The sequence below is a fragment of the Saimiri boliviensis genome, chromosome 12 (assembly GCF_048565385.1).
Source record: "Saimiri boliviensis isolate mSaiBol1 chromosome 12, mSaiBol1.pri, whole genome shotgun sequence".
Lineage (NCBI taxonomy): Eukaryota > Metazoa > Chordata > Mammalia > Primates > Cebidae > Saimiri > Saimiri boliviensis.
Genome location: NC_133460.1, coordinates 73,650,936 through 73,670,785, shown reverse-complemented (window position 1 = coordinate 73,670,785; position 19,850 = coordinate 73,650,936). Strand labels below are relative to the sequence as shown.

At 38.5% G+C, this 19,850-nt stretch overlaps 1 protein-coding gene across 1 annotated transcript; it reads right to left on the bottom strand.

Annotated features, from left to right (window-relative positions):
* Nucleotides 1-1,282: 1,282 nt before the first annotated feature.
* Nucleotides 1,283-19,786, bottom strand: LIPM (lipase family member M). The gene is made up of 9 exons (XM_003922428.4): nt 19,469-19,786; nt 14,406-14,523; nt 9,894-10,092; nt 8,548-8,657; nt 8,022-8,158; nt 7,739-7,885; nt 6,377-6,448; nt 4,909-4,980; nt 1,283-2,220 (listed from the first exon to the last, which is right to left on the bottom strand). Exons 1-9 carry the CDS (start codon nt 19,613-19,615, stop codon nt 1,951-1,953), a joined length of 1,272 nt encoding a protein of 423 aa, XP_003922477.1. The 5' UTR covers nt 19,616-19,786; the 3' UTR covers nt 1,283-1,950.
* Nucleotides 19,787-19,850: the final 64 nt, after the last annotated feature.

Genomic DNA, 19,850 nt, shown 5'->3' with positions numbered 1-19,850 from the left:
CTGAGACAGTGTTCTCTCTTCCTAGTTGCATTACTCTTATAAAAAGACTGTCCAGTCTGCCATGCCCTAGGAGAAAAACTGTTCCTCCTGGCGCCCTCTGAGTACTGAGCAGAAGAATCAAAGTATTAAATATGTACATTTGTATAAAATGGTATATGTATGTGTGTGGGCTTAGAGATTCACATGTAAATATTCCTTTGATGAAACAACTCCAATAAAAACATCGAGTGTCAGTGGTGAGCATGTTTACACCACAGAAATTGGCAAAATTGATGAATCCAAGCATTTGTTTGTTTGTTTGTTTCCAGAAAGTTGGTTTACCAGCATACCACTAGAGATTTTCATTTACAAATAAAAGCCATCTTGGTTTGAGCAAGACTATGCAACTATGAAAATGTTTGTTTAAAAAAATCTTCATGATCTCTTTGTATATACAAGGTGATTACCAAGCTTGTTAGCTTTGTTTATTTTATTGATAAATGTAAAATATTGTTGTAACTTATTTGGATAAAGTTCTTCACAAGAAACAGCTATATAATGAGGTAAGATCTGGATTATTTGTCTAAGTGAGAGATCATGAATATCAAAATATCTGTCTCACTTCCTCTGTGAAATAGGCAGAGTGAAAAATTCATTTTAAAAATATGATTGAATTTTGCAAATCCAGAATGAATCTCATGTAGCTTCAGACAGAGACTAAGCCAGCCACACTGTATGTAGTAACAAATACAGCCTAAGAATGAAAGATTTACTGTCCTTGAAAGGTCTAATGAAAATCAAATCCAGCAATATATATTGAGCTGTGTACAGGCCTTCAAGAAACCTATATTATGAAGGAAATAGTAGTGTGTAGATCTAGATTCTGAAGCCTTTAAATGTGTCTTAATAAATTAAGATTCACTGGCACTGAGCTGAGCTACCGAGTGATCCTTAGGGACAGAAAAACCACACAAGTGAACTTCACACACCAGTATACTTTCAACAATATGCTTTTGACACACACTAATCTTGGATTTGGTTTCAGAGATTTGGCCAATGTAACTTGTAATACCAATGTAATTTACACCTGTCATCTTTGAAATTGTGTAAAAGTGGAAGAATGTTCTGAAGAAATAATTCATGGTTTGCGAATGAGTTGTGGTGACTGTCCGACATTAACTTAAAGGATAAAGTATACAACAATTTGTTTCATCATGCTCATGCCATTATGCAATTTTCTTCCTAGCTTTAAATTTTTGGAGACAGAAAATTGAGCCAGAAGTTTCTAGCCATTAGGTCTCCTAGCAACAAGCTGTAAACCCGTCAGCAAGCTTGGACTAGAATGTAGACATTGAAACGCAGATGTCTACTCTATGTAATGCAGAATGCATTTATTGGAAAACTCATCACCATCCTATAAAATTTTCTTCCCTGACCAACTGTAAAACCTGCTCTTATTCTGAGAGTGCTTAACATATGTTTTATCTATACTGTAACATTAATTTTGTTGTTGTTAAAGCAGCCTTCAGCTTCCTGAGGTAGTGCTATGTTTCTATGGCAACAAGGTGAAAATGTCTAGCTATTTTTGTCAAAGTCAACAACAATCCAGAGATTCCAGACCTCAATGTCTGTCCCAATTTGTCATTTTACTTTAGTGCTCAAAATATATGGCTTATAGAAAAAAAAATGTGCTTTAAAGAGATTTACCTGACTGCCATGGAGAATGTCTAGTACTTTCTGGCTGTCAGGTAAAAATCTACCCTTCAAAATGATAGAATATATGATAGCATATAAAACCTCTTTACCCAATGAGTACTTTAATTTACTGAAAAAAATTAAATACCAGATTTGGTGCCAAGTGCAGGGAATCTGAAAAATGTATACTAGGTCTCTGCCCTCCCTAATTCTGCCTTCATGGGTCCTAGCCCCCTCCCTCATGAGGTTGTCCTAGACTCATCAGTATCGGATGCTTCACAATACGGTCTCACACCGTCCCTGGGAAAGATTGGTCTCCTCCTGCTGCATCAGATGGATGATTTCATTGTACATACGACGAGGAGCATCCAAACCCCAGATGAAATCCACATGAGCCCATTCAGGAATATTCTTATGGTAGATGAGGTTGGTCATTTCAGAGAGCAGCATCTTCACGTCTTCTGGATTTGAAAGCCAGTCCTGACCTCCTGTCCACATTGCTGTAGGAACCGTCATATCTCTGACTCTGTACCTTACAGGAGTTGGCTAAAGAAAAGAAATAGTTCTTAACTCTAGGTAACAGTTGGACTTTCAGACTCATAATTTACATTTGAAATAAATATAATAAACGTGCCATTTGCTGCGGTGAAGGGTACACAGGTGTCAAAGCCACACAGACTCTGTTAAGAATTTCTGTTCCTCCCCTTATTTTAAGGTAAAATTACTTAACATTATAGAACCTTAGTTTCTTCTGTGAATGGAGATAATATCTGTAATAACTAGCTAGGTCAAGTGAGAAAACACATAAAAACACGTAATGCCTTCGTTTTTCTTCTTATTAAATATTTTGTAAATAAATTGTTTTAAAAAATGATGCCCTGGTTCTTTTAAAATATAATTCCACAAACATTTCATGAGACAAGAATTATATTTCACAGAGAAAAGCAAGGAACCTGCTGGGAAGGGCTCTGCATCTACACAGTCTTTCTGTGATCCCAGGCAGCCTTTGAGGCAGGCCCAGCTCGACTGCATTTCCGGAACTATGGCCTACAGCACTCAGGTGACTGGAGCCAAAAGGAAGTAAAATACCAGCTCCAACCCTTTTCCCCGCCCCCACCGCCACCAAATATACCAATTAGTATTCCTGATTTCTGGGAACTTTCTGTATTTATGCAGTGTTAGTAGAATAAGCCTGGCTAGCTGAACCCTTGAGATTAATCAGCATCCAGAACTTTCCACAGAAATAGTAAAGCCCATTTCTTACTCAGGAGATCCACCACAGAGTTTTGACTACAATCCTAGATGCTCTGGTTTCTCTTTGTGGCTCCCTAGGAATTTAGAGTTATGGCCTAATTTGGATAAGAAAAGTTGAAAAATTCTATGAGGCTACTAGTATTTTTTTTTTTTTTTTTGTCATCTTACAGGTTAAAAAGGTCGAACTAAATGTCATGACTCGTTCTGAGTTCCTGTGATTCTACGATACTTTTTTTGTGTGTTTGTTTTCTCTTCCCTTCCGCTCCCATCTTTTGGTTCCTATTCTGCATGAATCAATTTCTCTAGAACTCAGTCCATTAAATGTTGATAAATTAAAACCATCTTAGGGCTAGGCACAGTGGCTCATGCCTGGAATCCCAGCACTTTGGGAGGCCCAGGTGGGTGAATCACTTGAGGTCAGGAGTTTGAGACCAGCCTGGCCAACATGATGAAACCACATCTCCACTAAAAATTAAAAAAAAAAAAAAATAGCTAAGTGTGGTGGCATGTGCCTGTAGTCCCAGCTGCTTGGGAGGCTGAGGCAGGAGAATGGCTTGAAGCTGGGAGGTGGAGGTTGCAGTGAGCCAAGATTGCACCATTGCACTACAGCTTAAGTGACAGAACAAGACTCTGCCTTAAAACAAAATTTAAAAAAATTAAAAAAAAAATCTTAGAACAGGAATACTTTCTTTAATGACATATTTTAGGAAATAGTAAAGAAGGACCTCAAGAGAAGCAGCTTATACCAAAGACTGAGAGTTTGCTATCCAGGGGCACTGCACAGTTTGTCCAGTGTCCTAGCATTTTACATCTAAATAGATATATGGCAGTAGATATTAATCATGATGTGAGACTCTCAAAGAAAGACTAAGCTGTGGCTAATCTGCCCCTTTCAGCTTTGTCTGTATGGTAAATATTTATTTACATTTACACACATGATTATCAAAAATCTTCAGAAGATTTTATGTTCAAAAGAGCATACCTATGAAATTCTGAATCTCCACACTTTAATTTTTAATTTTAGTTCATAGCATTAGCTACATATTTTCTTGGGTAATGTAATAACATTAAAAAATTTTTTTAGCCTGCAAATTACAGATTCATTGAAAGTGTAACCAGGGAGAATGCTTATGGGCCTTCTTTTTCTTTTCTTTCTTTCTTTTTTTTTTTTTTTTGAGACAGAGTCTCACTCTGTTGCTCAGGCTGGAGTGCAGTGGTGCAATCTTGGCTTACTGCAAACTCTGCCTCCTGGGTTCAAGAGATTCTCCTGCATCAGCCTCCTGAGTAGCTGGGATTACAGGTGTAGGCCACCATGCCTGGCTAATTTTTGTATTTTTAATAAAGACAGGGTTTCACCATGTTGGTCAGGCTGGTCTCAAACTCCTGACCTCGTGATCTGCCCGCCCTGGCCTCCCAAGTGCTAGAATTATAGGCATGAGCCACCGCGCCTGGCTGCTTACGGATTTTCCAAGCCCCAAATTACTTTATTTTATAGATAAAGAAATTGAAGCCTGAGAAATTAAAGCAGCCTACCTCCTATTATAGAAGGTTATAGTGCAGAGGCAAAACTTACACAGTGATCCTTACTTGCCATTTAATGTTCTTTTTACAGTGCCATGAAACAAACTTACTCCCACCATCCCATTTTTTTTAACCTAAAATAATCCTTCTAGTATCCACCATAGACTACACTCTTCTCTTGACTAAATCTATCCTATCTTGCTCCTGAGAATCCCAGTGCCTTGTTCAGGGAGATAACCTCAGCAACAAAAAGGGCCTTGTACTCCATTGTAAAAGCAGAGAGGTTTTTTGGCTAAGCTGCGAACTTAACCATTTTCAAATGAAGTCAAACATGAACTATTATTTTCTGCTTAAATTTCCATATTTTGTTCCCATATCTAGAATAAATTGTCACTATTACTTCTCTGTCATACATTTCCAGTGCATATATTTTCAGCACATAGTATCTGATTTTTGTACCTGATTGCATTTTTCCAGATTTTTGGTCTCACTCCCCCAGTCAAATGCCCGGAGTTCACCAGAATTCACTGCCTAAAAGGAAACAAAAATTTACAAGGTATTCAATCGCCTCAGTGGATAAGGCTGGTGGGGTGGTGGAAATGTGCTGCCCAGTGTGCAATTGTGAGGGAAGCAGAGAGCAAAGGCGGAGCTGCTTTTCTATTCAATGTTGGGATAAGCCTCTCAGGAAAATGGTAAAGCAAGAATGAGGCCTTTTGAGAGAAAGACAGACATAAATTCTTGATCATTGCATTATCAACTCCAGGAAGTATAACCTCATTGTGCTTACTGTGAGTGGTATCCTCCATAACTCTGTGAGCTGCAATGGGGCATTGTGCCCTGGAACTGTGCAATGTGGTGATGATCCTGGGAGACAGCGACCACAATTTAATCCAACTTAGAATTATTCTCTGGTTTTGATGGTACAATCACCCTCTTGCTTGCACACTCCATCTCTCTCTCTCTTTCTCTCTCTCCCTTCCCCCTCCGCTCCCGCCTTCCACAAAGAGAACTCTCTCCTTTCCTCTCACCCTCTCTCTTTCACACACACTGCACGGACACACAGAGGTGTGTGTTTCCTGTAATTGCAGGTAAAGCTTGCAGTGTGAAGGACTCCTGTGAATATCTCTTTCGACAGTTAGATCCCACCTTAGCATTTTTGTTTCCACTTGACTGTATGGCTGGAGGAGCTGAAGAGAAGATACAGAAACATAATCCTTTCCAGCCACATCTTTGAGAAGTCTCACTTGGATCGTCTCAATTCATGATTTTAAGATCCACTAAAGAAGTCCTTAGGCTACTTCTGTCCTTTCCTCCCATTTCCTGAGAAGTTTCAATGATGTAGATCAAATTCTCCATCAAAACAGCATTAACAGGGAAAATGTGGCACATATACACCATGGAATACTATGCAGCCATAAAAAAGATTGAGTTCTTTGTAGGGACATGGTTGAACCTGGAAACCATCATTCTCAGTAAACTGACACAAGAACAGAAAATCAAACACCACATGTTCTCACTCATAGGTGGGTATTGAACAATGAGAACACATGGACACAGGGAGGGGAGTATCACACACTGGGGCCTGTGTAGGGTAACTAGGGGAGGGACAGTGGGGGATGAGGAGTTGGGGAGGGATAACATGGGGAGAAATGCCAGATATAGGTGATGGGGAGGAAAACAGAAAACCACATTGCCATGTATGTACCTATGCAACAATCTTGCATGTTCTTTACATGTACCCCAAAAACATAAAATGCAACAAAATAAAATAAAAATAAAAATAAATTTAAAAAATCATTGACGATATTGCATTTAATCTTAGAATAAGTGTGAAATCATCCCTGGGCTATCTAAAGGGTGTCCTTTGACTATTCTAGATAAAATATGAAAGGACACTTAGCAAAGACTGTAACTTCAACATTCTTACCTGGCTCCAGTGTAGAATATTTTGCACAGATGTTCCAGCAAGAGTGTGGGCAACATATACATTTGCTCGGCTCTGTAACAAAGCATGAGAATTTTTTGGGACATAGAAAAACTTACAAGTTGTATGCCTTATCAAGACCAAATCTCCAGGGTGTCAGACTAAGAAATGGGAACGTTATTAAATTATCAGCAATTATCTATGAAATAATAATATGTACAAGCACATAAATAAAATGGTCACTAAATGTATTGCCAGACATCTGTATTTTTCATTTGAGAATAGCTTCTCATCAGAGATCTGTCCTCTACTTAAAAAAAAGTTAACTAGTGATATTTAGGATGAGGGCTCCCCTATTGGGCCTGTATTCAAATCCTAGCTCTACAGTTTAATTTTTAGGTGAATTTGGGTGAGTCCTTTAAGCCACTAAATCTTAGTATACTAATCTGCAAAGTTGGTATATTGGTAACACTCATAGGCTTGGTTATAGGTAATAAATTAGCCTGCTATATAATATATGCTTATCAAATGGTTACTATAAATCAAATTATTTATCTTAGAGAAGAAAAAATCCTCAGGATTAAAGAAATGTTGCCCCAGCTGCTGGGAGTGCTGCTGCCGAACAGCCCTCCACTCTCAGCCTGCTTTGAGGATTGCTCCAGTGCAGGGAGATACCTTGCCCAGTGTTCCCTGTTACTGGTGTGGCCACATTAAATGACTGGTTGGTATTGGTATATAAAGACCCAGCCCTCTTTTCCTAACATGGCACAGTTCTGAAGGGTCATCCTGTCTTCACAAATCCCTGCAGGATCAACTAAGTCTCCTATTGAGGTTACATCACTCCTTGACTTTTTCACCTACCTAATCCTGTTTCTTTTCTTTCTCTAGGTATTATCCTTAGAGCAGAGCCCAAGTCATTGTGATTAATCTCCATCTGAGAGTATGCTTCCTAGTGATACCAACTGGTAGCCTAAGCCAAAATGAAAGTCCCTGATGTTCCACCAAAGAACTTAAGCTATAAGCTGAAAGGACCCCAGTGGAAGGTAGAGGTGGATGATATATGATGGTTCTCTCTGTTAACTAACAGGTGCTAATTGCTCTTTTAAATTTAATTCACTGTAGCAAAGCTGCTTTCAGATCTCTTCCATCTATAATCTGTGATTTAATATCTAGCAATGCCCTTATGTTAACCTTGTTTCAGTCCATACTCAAGCATTTCCCTTATTTCCTTACAGTTTGGAAAGAACTGAGTCACTGGGAATGTATTCTTCCTCTGATTCTTCATTGGCATTAGCTCTCCTTCCAGGAGGGAGCCATGTGGTTCCCAGCTTTATGCTGGGATGCATTTACTAGGCTTCTACTTACCATGTTCATATTGTTGGTGTTGAATCCACCCAGAAGCAACATGATATTACTACAAATCTGATCAAGAATCATTTGGCCACAAAGGTAAATAACCAACTGTCTGAGAAATCTGGTCTGATACAGAAATTCTTTTTTGCCAAATAATCCCTGTAAAAATATGAAGGGACATGGTAGTCATTACATGACAGAAAAGGTGTGGCTGTAATTTAAAAGTTTGTGATTTAGGAAATTGGTCTGGAAGATTTTTCAACGTGCATAGGAAATTTTCTGAGGAGTCACATACCTTGATCATCATATCTGGCAGCAACAAAAATTTGACCCCAGGGCTTTTTGCATGCTTAACAGTGGCTATGGGCGCTAAAGCAAAATACATTTTGATTTTCTGAGCCAGCTCTGGCATGGTAGAAAATGCAATAAACCCTACAAAAGAAGAAATATGTCAACATGAATGCTGAATATTTTAGAACTCATTCATAAAATGTATATTTTGTTCTTAACAAGATATTTTGATAATCATATGTGTGATTGTATCTTACCTCTCCTATAAAATTATAAAGTCCTTATGACACCAACATATTTGCTTTCAAGTAGTAGGTGCTCAGTGAGTTAAATAATTGAATATAATGGCTTTGAGAAAATATTTATATTGAGAGGTAACTATATACTAAACATATTGCTGGGGACTACATGTTTCTGAAGATGACAAGACTGTGTCTGAAGGAAGTACAAGGTGACTGATTTCAGGGATAGCTGGTGCCCTATGCTCACATTTCTTCCAAGTATACAAACCTGCTTTTCTTTGAACCTACCCATGGTGGTGCCCTGTGAATAGCCGACATAATAGATCTTTTCCTGGCCCGTTTTCTGCAAAATAAAGTTTATCACTGCAGGAAGGTCAAACCTAGCCATCTCATCATAACTACAAGGGGAAAAGACAAAGTTATATGAAAAATTATAACCAGAAACAAACAAAAGCACTCCCCCTTCCCTGTTGGGTTTACAAACAAGCACTTGAATTGTCGGCCCTGATAGCTTGTTACTGTGTCCCTCACAACACTCAGAATGGATTTCTTTCAAACCAGAGATACATGGGTATCTCTGGAGTCACAAGCTATCAACAACTGCTTTTTCTCTAGATGTTATCATATAGCAATAATCATCTTCAGTGAATATTTACCTAGCACATAACCCAATTCCTAGTGTAAGTGTCCTGTCCTACTGTTAAACAGAACCGCACAGGCCCATGCAGATTCATTTATAGGAATAGTTGAAAAGACGCTGAAGGGACCCTTCTCTGATAAGAATAAAAAGTAAGTTGAACGTCTATCAGTAATTTAAATAAAAGCATTAAAAATCTTTTGTACAAGCATGAGAGACATGTAAGTCAAATTGATGGTCCTCAGGTGATATGGTTAGGCTTTGTATTCCCACCCAAATCTCATCTTGAATTGTAATCCTCATAATCTTCACGTGTTAAGGGAGAGACCAGGTGGAGGTAGTTGAATTATGGGCGTCGTTTCCCCCATGCTGTTCTCGTGATACTGAGTGAACTCTCATAAGAGCTGATGGTTTTATAAGGGGCTCCTCCCCCTTTTGATCAGCATGTCTTGCTGCAGCCTTGCGAAGAGGGTGCCTGCTTCCCCTTCGCCTTCTTGTAAGCTCCCTGAGGCCTCTTCAACCACGCTGAACTGTGAGTCAATTAAAACTTTTTCCTCTATAAATTACCCAGTCTCGGGAAGTTCTTTATAGCAGTGTGAAAACAGACTAATACTCTAGGCTTAATAGTTTTTCGTCTTTTTTTTTTTTTTTTTTTTTTTTAATGCTGCCTGGTCTCATTTCCTTCTGGAGTACTATTATACTATTACCCTCCTACAAGGAAATGGATCTACACTTTTCTCAGTCCAACCTCAGTCACCTGATATCAATCACCATTCTCACCCTATTAACCAGACCCAACCTTCTACATGGGGAACTCAATATCCCTCACTACTTCAACCAAAGTATCACTAGTTAATTTTAAAAAATTGGAGGATATCATGTAAGGATAATGATGACTCAAACAAAGTAAATCAACCAAACACTAGAAGCCATAATTTTTTACCCAGTTCTTTGAAAGGCAGACATGTCTACCTCCATTCTTGAGATTTTCGTATACCTGAAAGCCCAGAACTCATCTTGGTCTATGGAGAGGGTCTTGTGTTTTCGAGACCAGGCATTTCCCCTGCTGTTCCCCATCCACACGTCAAAACCAGCATCTGCCAGAATGAAGCCCAGGCTATTGTTGGGCAGGTTGGAAATCCAGTTGCTAGCGCCTCCAACTAGACCATGCTGCAGTAACACCACAGGCCTGGAACCTGCACAAAAGAAAAAATTTCAGCTGTGTGAAATGTTCTCTCTCTTTCTTGTTACCCAATAATGAATAAGAGCTTTCAGATCAAACAAACCTGTGTTTAAATCTTGATTCAGCTGCTTGCTAGCTTAGTTATCTTGGCCAGTTACTTAACCTTTGTCATGTATCTTGATTTCCTCATCAGAAAAATAAAATTTTTGTTGTGCTTTAATAAAATAGAGCACAAGAAACAGATGGCATGTTGCCTGGAAGAAAAGGAATCTATAAAGATTAACTTCTGTCATTAGTTTTGTGTAATTATTATTATCAGACATGTCCAGGCTCTTAAGAAATATTGAAAGTGCCCCAGTAGATGGTACAGTATGATTATTAAGATATATGTATACAACATATATATAATGGTTTAGTGATTGAGAGACCTTCATGTCAAAAGGACCCACAAGCCAGCTTGAAGGAGCTCCCACTGTACAAACACAGAAATATTGAGCATCAAAATAATGATAGTAAAGAAATATATCCCACTGAATAAGTTAAGAATGCTTAAATCCATATAGAGACAAATAAATGAACACATAAATAATTAGAAGGGAAGGAAAAGCTCTTATTTACAGAATAATGCCAAATAGTAAATACAAAACATTGATTTACAATATAATACCAGTTAACAAATTCAGAAAGATTGAAATTATCAGTGAATGTTAAAATTAGTGAGTGAAAGTTTAAATACAGAATATTACGTATCCTGAAAGCATCTTCCCATAACTTATTTGTTAATTACAAAAGGAAAAATACTCACTTTAGAAAAATCTGGCAGATACCACCTTAACAAAGTCATGAAAGTTAATATTTGTACTGGAACAATCCAACTTATTTGCTTAATAATATGATGAACCAAGAAAGATATAACTTCACTTTTGTGTTATTCCTGCCAAAAAATGTATAACCTGAATCACACCATGAAGAAACATCAGATAAACCAAATTAAAATCCCTGTCCAAAACTCTTCAAAAATGCAAAAATCAAAAAGACAAAACCTTAGGAATTCTTTCTTTGTGAAGGAGACAGACTTGATGGCCAAATGTGGTAAATGATCCTGGATTAGATTATGGACCGGGGGAAGGAAAATAGCTATAAAGGACTTTGGGACAATTGACAAAATTTGAATACAGACTCTGAATTAAATACTAATGTCAATCAATGTTTTCTAATTTTGATAAATGTATTACAGTTATAGAAGAGAATACTCTTGTTCTTCAAAAACACTCGCTGAAGTACTTAAGGACAAATAGGCACAATCTTGTCTCAAATTTACCATCAAAGGTTTTGGAAAAAGTATTAAGATACACATAAGAGATGGGGTAGAGAGAATAAGAAAATAAATGGGGTAAAACTGCAAACAGTTGGTAAATTGGGACAAAAGATGTATGATGTCCCTTGTACTATTCCCAGAACTTTTCCATAAATTGGAAATTACATCAAAATAAAGAATTATAAAGATATCAGTAGATAATAGAGAAGGATAAAGAGTTTTAAGAATTCAATGTGTTCATAAATTAAGGTATATACATTATTTTGACATTAGCAAATTTGACTGAAAGATTAATAAAATGCTACCCTATTAGGAGGAAAAACTACATTACGCTGTCAACAGGACTTGTGAAAATTAAATCAAATCATGAATGCAATGTCGGTACCATAGTACCTCACTTAGAAAAAGCCTGTAGTAAAAAATAGCTTTATTGCTCTCATTATTATTGTTATAATTCTCTAAAGCAAGTGACTTTCCGAGCTGCTGTGTCCTCATTAGCAAAATGAGAACACAATTGTCCACCTCACAGGGTTTTGGCAGAAAAGGGTTAAATCAGGTACTGTGCATTAAGCACTAAGCATGCTGCTGACCTCATATCAGATGGGTAGCTCTTGTTATTAATTGCTATAAAGGGGAACCAAACACGCATGCAATCTCCCTGTAGGACAAAAGCCCTTTTGCACCAAACTCATCCAGCCTCTTGACAGTCTTCATGAATTCCATCTGCCTTATTTTATCTCTCAGGTGAGAGAAGGTGTAAGTCACTGAGGACTGTGAGTGCCGGGCCAGGAGAAAGGAACTCAGGGTTATTCTAGGTTTTCCTTGATGCCTGGTCATTTAGTTCATCTTCTTCACACACAGGAAAGTGACCTCAGCTGTGTTAACACAGGACAATCAAACCAAGGTGATCACTGCTCCCTCTAAGAGTCTTTACGGCATTTCCCATGACTGAGGTCAGCTGAGTTCTACTTAGCCATACAGTGTGTTCTTGTGATTCCCCTAACAGGAGGACTGGCATATTTATATCATTTCAAACATCCCCATAGAGCCACGGTCTTCTATTTAAATTGCAGCCCGCAGGTGAGTGTGTAAGTGCTACACTTACACAGCTGTCATTTCTGAGGTTGGCCCAGCTTACTTTCTCTCTTGATACTGAAGCCAACTAAGATTCTTCGATAAAGATAAAAAGGCTGCTACCACAAGCTTTAAGCTTTTCAGTAAACATTTTTCAGTTGTTTTCAGTATGAATTTCATTGGCTTTCTTTTTGAAGAGTTAGTGAAAAACTTGTTTTTTTTGATATGGGAAATTGCCTCTAAAGAGGCACATGGGAAAAACATCAGCCACTAGAGGGAAGTATTCTACTCCGACTGGGCCGAAGAGGCTGATTCGTTGAACCTAAAACATCTGGGCAATGAGTCAACAGTCTGAGTTAACAGGATGTAAGAAAACAAATTCCATCCATGACTAGGGGCTGCAGGTGACCCCCACACTTAATAATTACTAAGTCACTCTACTTCTTGGAAGAACTGTGCTTTGCCCACTCCCCTGGGATTTATGGGGCTGAGTTCCCAGTCCATTTGTTTATACAAAATCCTTAACTCGCCCCACAAATATTTATTAGCACTAGAATGTGCTCAGCAGTCGGTTACTGGTTATAGCCTTGAGCAAAGCAAATGAAGTCTCTGCTCCCACTGAGTTTAAACTCTGATTAGGGGGAGACAGACAATAGACAAACATACAAATATCGCATCAGATGATGGTAAGCACTGTCTTGAAAAGTAAGCAGAGGAAGGGGTGAGAACTCAATAGGTACAAAGGGCTGCAGTTTTGAACATGGTGGCCAGGGAAGAACTGCGATCAAGTAGACGGAAAGAAGGGCCAAGGCAAGTTGCATAGACATCTGATGAAACAGTGGTGCAGAGGGAGACATTTAAGTCCAAAGACACTGAGGTAGGTGCATACTAGACATATATAAGGCACAGAGGGGCAGCTAGTGAGAAAAAAAGCTGGTTTTCAAAAAGCTACACAAATACAAATTAGAGTAAAACAGAGCCCCAAAGTTTCTTTACACCAAAGCCTGATAGCATTTGCCCAGCATTTTCTGGTCCTAGTTCAGGACATTGGCTATAGTGGCAGAGAGACAGATTTGATTTGAGTGCAGATTTTACAGCTCACTAGCTAGATCTAGCACAGATGTTTTGGGTAAGTTGCTTAACATCTGTGAATAGCAGTTTCTTAGGGTAATTGTGAAAATTAAATGAGACTAATGCAAATAAAGCACTTATCAGTGTATCTGGCATATCAAAATAACAAGAAATTATATGTACACATGAAAGACAATGTAGTTGCTGCTGTAAACACACCGCTAGAGTACTAAAAAGAATCCAGCCAAATAGAAATGAAAAATAGGTATATTTTAGTAATGAAGACAAATGTCTAAAAAGCTAACAATAGCTGAAAATCCCACATACAAAAGGGTGGCATTGTATGGAAATATGTACAAAAATTTTAAATGTATGTACAGAACTTTGTTTTTTAGAAACCCTTAGTAAAAAACTAGGCAACATCTTAAATATTTTAAGTGCTCTTTAGAGGAGGAATACAGAGTATACAGGAGTGGGCATCAGGTGCCATAATGAAGGTTTGATTCTTTATGAGCAGATGTTGTTATGGTCTGTCCAAGGAATTGTCAGTGAATATTCTAAAATGTCTATATAGGAGGGCTTTGGGGGAATGGGTTAAGTGTTAAAATAAGTCAAAAGTAAACTTTTCTTGAAGGTGTGTTTTGAAAAGCAAACACTATATATTTAATTGAGATAATTGGTCATGGTGGGAAGGGATAGGGTGATAGTGATGGAGATCATGAGGCAACTGACACCATCCTTTGACCTGAACAGTGGATCTCAGTCTACACTAAGAACACAGGGTCTCTTCTACATTCAAATCACAAGGAAGTTGTGACTACAGAGAAGAGTGCTGTGTTGCGGTGACATGGGGTGACCCATACCTGTCATCTTAGGTTGCAGTAAACCTCGAGGAATTCTGTTAACAGAAAGGATATACCCATCTTCAGTTGTGACTTCATATTCCTCATAGGGGTAGCCTTGATGTTGGATGATTTCACTCTGTGGGAAAAGCACAATTTCTTTTGAGTTCAATTCTCTGTGGCTATATTCTCAATGATCCAAAAGTAAGAGTAGATTCCTTGATACTGTAAGACACAAAGTCTTTGCTTTTCCCTAGCTAATCATGTTAACTTAGAAAAATCTGCCAGCTCTCTCTAGTCCTTACTTTCTTTGTCTTAATATGGAGACTGGACTAGAATTATGGTTTTCAAAGTATGGGCCCTGGGACAAAAGCATCAGCATCACTTGGACTAATCCGTTAGACATGCAAATTATCAGGTTCCAACCAAACCTACTGTATCAGGAACTGGGAGGATTGGGCCCAGTAGTTTGTGTCTTAACAAGCTCTTTAGGAAATTTTGATGTACCCTAATGTTTGAGAACAACTGGATCAGAACCCTGATTCCAAAACCTTGTTTTGTATCAGAATCATCTGGGCATTGAAACACACAGAGTCTTGAGCCCACTTCAGGTTACAGATCAGGTGGTTCTAATGCTGCCAGTGGGGTACCTGTTTCAGGACAACTTATGAGCATCCCTGGGCCATGCATTTCCTAAGGTTCTTTCCAGTTCTAAAACCACAGACTCAAGAGCATTGATTCCTAACATTTTCAGGTTAAAGTTCCCTTTGTGAATTTGAGGAGAACTGTAAAAATGAATATACAATGAATATACAAACATGATTTTGCATTTAATTTCAGGCGTTTCAGATATCTTGTTACCTATATACAAACCCCTGGATCACTACTCTATACAGTAGTTACATGTAGATATTCTTTGGAAAACTTGCAGCTGCAAAGATCTCCTAAGCATCCTCACTATTTTTACCCATTATTATCACTCAGAGATAGAGAGAGCCATTTCCATCAGGGGCTGCTTTAAAAAAGAGCAAGAAGGCCAGGCATCACATGCCCAGGTAAAATATAGGGCAAAAAAAGCATAGTCGTTAGGAGAAAGCTCCTGGATTCCACTGTTTGAGTTTTAACCCTGGTTCTAATACTAATATACAAACTAAGGTGTATGATTTTGAGAAATTTAGTTAAACTGTTCCTGTGATTCAGTTCACTCATCTGTATATTAGGAATTCTAATGGTTCATACTCTATGGGACTGTTGCAATAAATGCAAAAAGATAATGCACAAATAACACTAACTGTAATCCCCAGCATATAGTAGGAACTCAATAAGCATTAACTACCACTATAATTAAAACTTAATTAACCAAGTATTATGGAATGCAGTGTATATGTGTGCATTTATGTGTGGGAGACACCATTGTATACTTAACCTTAAAAAATGTATAGAAGTGTCTTAAATTTTAGCATGCATCAGAATTACTTAGAGGGTTTGTTAAAACACAAATTGCTGGACCCCGCTCACAGTCTGATACAGCAGGTCTAGGTGAAATCCAAGTAATTGACATACAAGTTCCCAGGCAAAGCAGAGGCTGCTGATCTAATGACTACCCTTCAGGAACAACTGTTGTTGATTATTTGGGGAGATAAGACAACTATAATATATAAACATGAGGATGGAGGACATCTGACCAGCAGTTATTGAGAGGATATGTGTAATGTGTCAGATGAGGGATGAAGGATGCAAGTGAAGGAAGGAGCAAAGGAATTCTGAGCAGGAGGAGTAATATGAACAGGGTTGGCAAGGAACGGTCTTATGGAGGAAGAATTTGAACTGGGCCTTAATGATTGAATAGAAGTTACTCAAAAGAGCCAAGGAGGTAGGGATAGGGATATGGACATCCGAGAAGAAAAAGAACTGCAAATGCTGCAAACATTGTCTATAGGTGGCAAGATGGTCAACACACTATACTTGGCAGGAAAGTTTATGCAGGACAGTGAAGGATTTGTCCCATCCACCGAAAGTGCTGTCAGTAGATAACCCTTGGCTGTTATCTTCTGTAGGAGTGGCCTCAGCTGTAGAAAGCCACCTGCTCCAAGTTCACATCCCTTTCGGCCACATCCAGTGACTGACCTGTTTGCAGACTAAAGGCCTGGTCATCTCAGGCCAACGTAGGACATCTCTGAAGAGCAGTTTTAACCCCAGAGCTCATCATGGGGTTGAGTGAGGCTATTTTGGAGTCTGTATCCCAACTTGCTTTCTCTCTTTGCTTACTTCTGATTCTGTACCTCCTTTCCACAAATGATGATTCTCCTTAATAAACATTCTGTATGAATCTTGCCTCAGAGTCTGTACCCCAGATAATCCAACCTGGAGCATATACTTATTCAAAAAATTGGAACGTAATGCAGCAAGGTGAAGTGGTGTTGTGGAAGGGTATTTACAACCTTGGGAAATTCTTCATGATATACATTGTTAAGTAGAAAAAATGTTGGAAAACAGTAAATTGTGCATGACATTTCTTTGTAGGGAAGCAAAGTCGAAAATTTAGAATGAAGATAAAGACATGACAAAGTAATTAGTTCTGGGTGCAGACTACATTGGTGACTATTCTTTTGCATTTTAAAAATTTTCTATAATGAGCATATTTTGCTTTTGTAATAGTATAAAAAAGTCAATGTGTAAAAGATCATTCAGATATAGGCTGCTTTCAGCTCCTTGAATTTGGCATTAGCTGCTTCAGCTGTCCTATGTGCTGACCTTTTTGCTACCAACCTCTCAAGTAATTGCTATTTATCTCTAAGATTTCAGGCTTTGAAATCTTTCTTCAGCCAAGCTTTCCTAAGCTTTCTGAATTAGTTCCCCCTATTTCATGTTTTCTTCTTTTATCTAATTGCTCTTACTATTAATTGAGTATTTATCCTTCCTGCTGGACTATAAGCTCCATAAAGTCAGGGCCTTTGATATTCTTAGCTCTCTCTAACCTTAGTGCATAGCACAATATCAAGGACCTAGTAGGAGCTCAATAAACACTTGCTGAAAAAATACATGCATGAAGCCAGTTATTTATCAAAGTGTAAGATAGATCATAATTCATATAGATGTGCATGCAGAGTCAAACCGATGCAGGACAGGTGAGCTCCAAAATTGGCGCTTACTTTGGGAAGGCTCTTGGCTTTGCCCAGGAAAGAATTCAAGGGCGAGCCAGTAATGCTAGACAGTAATCTTCTACTGAGTGGTACTGCTTCTTGTAAAGCAGGGTTAACTCAGGCAGTGCTCCCAGAGTCAGCAGTATATGGGCTATTGGCAGCTGTATTTATGCCCACTTATAACTACTTTTAATTTCATGGAAATTAAGGGGCAGGTTATTTAGAAATCTCTTAAAAAGGCCCAGTAATTTTGGGCCATTGCCATGGAAAGGGTAGTAACTTGTGGGTCATTGCTATGACATTTGTAAACTGTCATGGTGCTGGTGAGAGTTTCTTATGCTAATGAGCAGCCAGGGCAGCTAGAGGATGCCTTCCAGGCCATCTGCTGGTTCTTGCTGGGTTTTTTCACCACCTGCTACTTTCTTCTTATTTATTTACTTTATCCTGTTTGGACCAGAAAGTAAGTCCTGCCCATCTCCTACCTCAGAAACAGTTCAAATTCTCAACTACTTTTATTCTATTTTGTTGAATTTATACCAATAATCATATGAATGTTCTATTTTACTTTATTATTTTCAGGCATAGCTGCTTAATGGCAGAGCCCAATTCAATTGGCTTTAGACTACAGGCTCCTGAAACCCCAACAGTGTGTAGGTGCTGGGTATACCCAGCGGGTGGGGCCCAGGAAGATCGTCTCTGTCTGCCACTACAGAGATTCCCCTCACCTCCAAATCAGAGGAATATGTGTGGGACAGTCTCAGGGCCAGAGGATGGCTTCTGAGGACTGCCACCAATGAGCTAACTACCTAGACAAACCACCTAACTGTCGGAATGGTCAAAAGAAACCTAATATTCAGCACCGTGCAGATACAGAATATTTCTATGGCCTGTCAGTTTTTGAACCCATACAAGGAAGCTTCTGTAGGAAGGATCTTAAATCAGTACAAATACATGTTAAAGTTCCATTTCCTGAGAGTATATTAGCTAAATCTGTGGAACATGGACATTGCATATGATCATCTTACTCATCTGGAGGGGTTTAGCCTCTCCTCTTTCTCATCTGGGAGGGTTTATTGCATAGTGTTTATAATTACAGACTTTGTGTTTAGGCAGTCCTGAATTTAAATAGTAGCTATGCTATTACATTGGTGTGGCCTTGTTCAACTTGTTTAACTTCTTTAATCTCAGTTTCTAGACTTGAAACATGTGGATGATCATATCTAATGCACAAGGCAGTGAAACTAAAACAGAATAGTATCTCTTCAGCTTGTATCACAATGCCTATTGTGGGATCAGTGTTACCACCAGGTGGCCATTATTAAAACCCAGCTTAGAATTTGAAAGACTTCCAAAAAAAAAAAAAAAATCCTGGTAAACCTGAAGAGATGCATTGCCATTTATGCATTTTACTCATAGGAGGTTCTCTGTAGCACTCACTCGGGGTCCTTTTATTGCTATTCAGCGAAGTATCAGTCTAAAAACAGGATAAGAAGAGTAGAATAGAATGGTATAAGATGCTACTAGAAGTGGGTCCTCTGATAGCAACATGCAAAGACTGACACATTTACAATATGGAAAAAAAGGAAAAAAGACCAAAAAGTACAAAAAAAAAATGGAAATAATTAAGGGACTGAGGTTAACTTAAAAGGCCTCAATTATTTCTCCACTCATAGAATGAACCAAAGTGTTCAAGGAAAAGTTAAATTGTGTTTGAAGCCCAAGGGATTAAGTCATTTGCCCAAGTTTACTAAATCTGTCTGAGGAGACCCCAGGTCTACTGACATCCAGTTTAGCATTCTTTCCAGTACAATATGCTACTTAATCACTATGCTCTTCTAGTATGAATCATGACCATGCATAAATATAATACATAATGCAAATAATATACAGATACAAACATTAACATGTAAAGTACCTCATTTCCCAAAAATCCCAACTTACAATATTCATGAACGCTTCTGGGTCCACAGCTTTAGTTGGCATATGTACTGAATTCACACTTCTCTGGAACGTATACGCCACCAGAATCAGAAGCCACATCTCCATTCTGTGTGAGACAATCCACTCTTTTGACAAGATTTCCAACATGATCCAACATCTGCATTTATTTTTTCCTGCCAACGTAACAACTCATTCTAAAGTAAGAATAATCTGTAGGTTTAAAAACTCTTTCACATATTTTCTGGCAGCAATTCCTTCTCCCAATTCTGAAGCAAATTAAGCAAGCTTGGTTGATAGGAAAGGGAGAACACAAAGTAGGCCGGAAACACTGCCTAGGATGTCCCAATACCATCTGGCCCCTCCCACTTCTCCCTCACACAAC